Source organism: Callionymus lyra, chromosome 12, assembly GCF_982586985.1.
Source record: "Callionymus lyra chromosome 12, fCalLyr1.hap1.1, whole genome shotgun sequence".
Lineage (NCBI taxonomy): Eukaryota > Metazoa > Chordata > Actinopteri > Syngnathiformes > Callionymidae > Callionymus > Callionymus lyra.
Window position 1 is genome coordinate 9,296,441 of NC_141829.1, and position 6,000 is coordinate 9,302,440.

General features: G+C 40.6%; 1 protein-coding gene across 2 annotated transcripts in view; it reads right to left on the bottom strand.

Moving 5' to 3' along the window:
* The window catches only part of kalrna (kalirin RhoGEF kinase a), a 129,195-nt gene extending 123,834 nt beyond the window's left edge, over positions 1-5,361 (bottom strand). The window contains exons 1-2 of one of the 2 annotated variants that reach the window (XM_087803518.1): positions 5,347-5,361; positions 4,994-5,314 (exon numbers count right to left, since the gene is read on the bottom strand). In XM_087803518.1, coding sequence (XP_087659644.1) covers positions 4,994-5,060 — 67 coding nt within the window. In that variant the 5' untranslated portion in view covers positions 5,061-5,314; positions 5,347-5,361. Of the gene's footprint in view, positions 1-4,993; positions 5,315-5,346 lie in introns of those variants that run through there. The other variant, XM_087803520.1, reaches the window with a different exon arrangement.
* Positions 5,362-6,000: the final 639 nt, after the last annotated feature.

Below are 6,000 nucleotides of genomic sequence, written 5' to 3' on the forward strand. Positions count from 1 at the left end.
TAGTGTGTCGTTCACAACTTAAACCCAAATGCATGCGAAAAACACCCTCAACATGAATGGAACCATAATCACAATGTGTCTCAGTGAAAGTCACGGAATTAATCCACTTTAAATTCCATAATGGATTATTTTACACTAGCTGAAAATTGTGATTAGTGATACTTAACCCCCCTAAATTCATCCCGAGTTACATCCCAAATAAATCCTCCCCCCCCCCCGCCCATCGCTCCGTCAGGTTAATCTGGCTCTAATCCTGCAGGAAGCAGTGGAAGTGAATGAATGGATTAATGATCGTTCATCCATGTAATGTGTCTGTTCTCACGGCACACAAACACACACAAACGCACACACACACGCACACACACACACTAACCATGTTTCACCATCGCACTTGTGATCGAAGCGTTTGACGTGTCGTGCCAACAAACACACACTCGTTTGCCAATTAGATAAAACTGAGATAAACCTGAGATAAACCTGAGAATCTGCAACAGTTAGATAAACCTGCCTGATCCACTTAACTGTGGTGACAACACAAAAGATTTTCTTTCACTTTTGTAGTTACGTTTTTTCCGGCCGAAGATCAAGGGCTGGTTACAGGAGAACCCTAAGGGGTCTTGAAAATACCTTAGGATGGTAGACATGCAGTCTTTTCTCTCATGATTCATAACAAACTTTGCGTGAAAACTGAAGGAATTTTCTACACCCCAATACAGATTTTAAGAAAACCAGTTGAGGTGCCAGGGAGCGCCTTTTTTCAGTAGGAGGTCCTAGCATGTCCAACTTTGAAGGGACCTTAGGGCAGACCCAGAACATGTTGGAATGACTACTGGCCCCTTTTTCTACCGGAACATCCTAGTCCTACTCTAGTCGACTCAATTCTACGCCGTTTGTGTTGTATTACCACGTTGAAAACCTTGTAGCGGATACTGTTCTTAGGACCAGCTCAAAGGTGATGTCGACCGACTGCTGACCACTGTTTTTCTGTCCTAAAAGGTTCTTGGTCCGTGGACATTTTTGTGTCTGGGTTAGTCCACGATTGCCAGTACAACAGGAGGCCCCTGAGTAGGCGGCGGGGCCGGTGGAACCACAACACAACAGAGTAGAGTGGAGTCGAGTAGGGCTGGAACTGCTTGGAAGCCCTTTGGTTTTCTCCGGGAAGAACCGGAGGAAACTCTAGGAAGCCTTATTGCAACCGCTGTGACTCCACCTTGGGTCGATGGTCGAAGACGGATTGAAATATTAGTAGGTGTCAGATTCTTTTATAGATCCAAGTGAGGTAACTACGTGATGCCTTTACATTGTTGGCAATACAGTTGAGGAATGAGGAGGAGGATGTGACATCATCACTGGGGGACGAATAAGAACAAGGAACGTTTCAAAATGTAGCATAAATAGTTTGTTTTGTTCTGCACTTCCTTTAGTCATTAGCTAACATAAAAGCTAATGATTTGGATTTATCTATGTTTACTTTTGTACAGTATTGTTACTATTGCATAGTTTTTGTTGCACTAAAATGTTCTGTGGAGAATTACATTGTTGGGAATTAAGTTGAGAAATGAGGAGGAGGATGTGACATCATCACTGGGGGACGAATAAGAACAAAATGTAGCATAAATTGTTTGTTTCTGTTCAAAACTTACTTTGGCTTTTAGCTTAAATCAAAGCTCAGGATGTGGATTTATCTATGTTTACTTTTGTATTCTCACTATTTCATAGTTTTTGTTGAACTCAAAATGTCCTGGACAGTGGAGAATTTCCAAATAAGTAGTTTTTTAAGACCTATTTTCTTACAAATGAATAAATACAATGTACAGCACATGGTTATAGTGTTACCTTTATTGTCCCATTTAACACTGTAATTCATAACTTTTACTAGACTTAAAAAACATCTACATAGACATCATAGCTTGATAACTTTGGACCGAACATCAAAAGAAAGTCGGATCCTGAAGCCGAAGTAAAACTTTATGGACGTTAAACCCTCAGTAACTTTGCAGTTGCTGCTTCACCTGACTCCCGACTGAAAGCAAATACTCTGCCATGATTGTGGCGGCACCAGCTGGCGTCAGTTGTCAGATAAACACATGCAACCCAAGGCATGCGTGTCACTTCCTGTTTCCGTCCCGATAATTTAGCGAATCTATTTTTAAAACGCTGATTAACATAAGACTATAGGACGCCCGTCTGCACTTTGACGTCACCCTCGAGATCCCATCAAAGGCTACGATTCCATCCATTAGAGATGATTTTGGATTCAAAGAGTCTCAACACGACGACCAGTACTATAGTTCTGGTAACGCAAAAGTGTAGAAGTGATCTTAGTCGCCATTTCTTCGCTGACATTGACCTGTATGTAGCCTTTGCTAACAAATTATGCTAACATAAAGCTACGTAGCATTGTTGCGCTAACAGCTGAAATCAGGAAATGATTACAGTACACATTAGATAAGGGTGGGAAATACTTGTAAAAAATGTCTATATATTTGTATAAGGAGAAGGGTTTTGTTCTAATTGGAGACTATTTACATATACAGTATATATATATATATATATATATACTGTATATATAAACACTTATAATACACTTTCTCCATTATTAAAAAACATTAGTTATATATAAATATTGTCGTCCAATTACTATTATTTCAGGTTTAACTGAATCTGATTTTAGAAATCCCTTTCTGCAAGATTTCTTAAAGCTTATTTAATCACTTAAATTAAAAGAATAAAATACACCCTGAAAATGAGTCCACTACACATAAGATGATCAAGTTATTTTGATTTTAATCACTATATTATGTGCATTTTCAAGTCTAATCTGAATTAAACATGGCATATATATATATATATATTTTTTTTAGTCATAATACATATGTCAAATTCTTTTTTTTATATATATATTTTGATATATAATGAATTTGTTGGTTTTTAACGCGTCTTCCTGTTTAGATTCCCCCAGAACCACCATAACAATGATTATCATGTATTTCATTAAATTCTCCTAGAGAGGGATGTTGTGAAGCTTTATCGTGGGTGAAATTGTTCAAATTTACAAATCCATAAAAAAGCAAAAATTCACACTTACATCCCTGCATTCTGACTCTTAATCACTCCGAGATCCTAATCTGTTGATCTCTTCAAGAAGAACTGGATTAGCTGGAGGTGAGGTTCTGACTTCACGAGTGTTCATTGAAGAACCGCTCGGGTGGTTCCAGTAGATCCTGCCCACGGACACCATGAGCGCAGGTAGAACAGGAATTTACTCAGTCATTGGGAGGATCAGCTTTCACTCTCAGGTTCAATTGAGGGGTTTTTTTCACTCATCGCTGCGCCGACATTCGATTTAAATATTCACCCGAAAAAAAGTGGGGATCAGTAAAGAAATGAGATTAGAGGATGAAGAAGAAGAAGGAGGAGGAGGACGTCGGAGCGTAATTATAGAGTCTGACGGCAGCGGAGCAAAGAGATCCACGACGGTGGTACTGATGGAGGAGAGGAATCCATTCCAAATTAAAACTTCACATTGAAACCATCGCTAACAACAAACCGGCGTCGCTGCTAGCATCGGCGCTTTAAATTAAACTCGTGGACGATCAACATATTCCCTGAAATCATCTCTTGGATGAAGAGAAAACATGCATCGACCGGTCGTGACCCTTCCATTCAAGAGGACAAGTGCCTTGATGCCTCGGAGCCGAACGGGGCTTGATTGACGACCTATTGTGTCGTTTTGATGAACGTCACTCGAGTGCGTTACTTTGGGTATCGATACCTTGATCCAGACCATTTCTATATCTGTACATACTGACTTAATACATGCAGTTTTATCATAAATACTGTTGTTAAATGAGTGTTGGATGAATCAATGACCCTGATTGTGTATTAGTTACACAATATGTATCTCTTGGTGATTTCAAAGTAAACATTTCGCCTTTAGTTTGCGATGAAATTTCTATTGACGTGTAATTTTGTCCATCTTTTTTGTCACTGACTAAAATACTGCTTATCTACATACATGTGTCTATACATGATACATAAGTCATTCAATTTTAAACAAAACATTGTGGGTCGGACTGAAATTTCACGTTGGAATACTTGGAAATATCAATTTTAATCTTTCAGAACCAACTCAAAAACACCGAAAACCGATCCAGTTTCCACTTCAAACTCACCAAAATCTATTCTATTTGCATTAATATTGGAAGTTTCTCGATTTATTTCATAATGTTTTGGTTTAAATCAACTTTTAATGGAAATTTTTGATGCATTTTAAATGATTATTTTTGCTCTGGTTGGCGACATAGAATGTTTTTGACACTTTTTGTTATTATATCAACAGTATCTCAGTATCTGCTCATTATCCAGTTGAATATACAGTAAATAAAACATTCATAAATGAGACAAAACACACACATATGTGTGACCAGACTCACACATGATTATACTTTCAATTAAAGTTCCTCAAAGTCACACGTTGAAGGGTGAGAAACTGGGTGTGTCATCACATCCCGAGTGTGTGTGTGTGTGTGGTTTTTTGGGGAAAGTGTGTGTCTTCTGTCAAAATATGTCACCGCTGGTGTCACCCATTGTTGTGACGACTGGACTGTGATGTCCTTCTGTCACACACACACACACACACACACACACACACACACACACACACACACACACACACACACACACACACATGTACAAAAAGCCTCTACACAACCACAAGCTTCATGATCGATACGATCGATTATCGATCCGACAGACAGATGGAGGTTTAAAGAAAAAGGCTCATCATTGACATCCAGTCAATCCTGTCGCAGGTGGTTCTGGTTCAGGTTCGGGTGTAAAAAATCCGGGTGTCTGGGTTTTTGTAGAAAAAGCCTCAGCATCAGACATGAGCTCACACGTTACAAAAGAGGAACCATCTGAGCTCCTCACACTGACTGCTTCTGGTTCTGGTTCTGGTTCTGGTGACACCCGGGGCTCAGACGTCCTTTACCTGTTCTGTAGAAGGCATCGGTGTCCGGGTCTGGTGGCGCCTCCTCGGCCGCCTCTGCCGGGTTCATGCCGGAGGATCCGCGTCCAAAATACTATCCGACAAAGAAGAAGAAAAAAAAAAACCGAGGGCTGCGAGAAGATCCTCCTCCGCTTCGAAGGTAGATCCGTTATTCCTCACATGTTCCCGGTTCTCCTCGAGCCTCCTCCCTCCATCCCTCCTTTCTTTCTTTCTGCTTCGGTTTGTTCGGAGCTTGAAGGCTTCGTTCCTTCTATTGTTCCCGGTCCAACCTCCCTGCCGCTGTCTGCCAGGATCTCTCTCTCTCTCCCTCTCCCTCTCTCTTTCTCTCTCTCTACCTCCTCCTCCTCCTCCTCCTTCTTCTTCTCTCCCCCCGGTGCCTCCTCGGCTCTCCCCTCCTCCTCCTCCTCTTCTTCCTCCCTCTCTTCTCTCTTCGATCCATCGACCTTTATTGACTCAGCGTCGCGTTCGTTTCATTGACGTCGACTTTTTGGGTGTTTTTGACAAAACTTTTACCAATCCCAGCTATGAAGGGTGGAGATCGGAGGGACACCCTGGAAAGGTTGCCAGTCAGCCTACAAACATTTTGCCAGGTTAGTTCCCCCTCTCTACTCGCCCTCATGTCGACTGAGAGTTTGGATTATTTTCAGAGTAATCTGTTCCTTTTTCAGACCCTTGGCAAATATTTTTGTTCATTTTAGTGTAGCGACTGGAGCTCAGGTTCATCTTCCTCGAAAAAGACACTTAAAAACATTCCAAATACCTCCATACTGTAAGGTTTGTTCATTTTAGTGTCAGGTTAATTTCCCTCGAAAAAGACACTAAAAAAAAATCCAAATACCTCCATACTGTAAGTTTTGTTCATTTTAGTGTCAGGTTCATTTCCCTCGGGAAAGACACTAAAAAAAAATCCAAATACCTCCATACTGTAAGTTTTGTTCATTTTAGTGTCAGGTTCATTTCCCTCGTAAAAGACACTTAAAAACATGCCA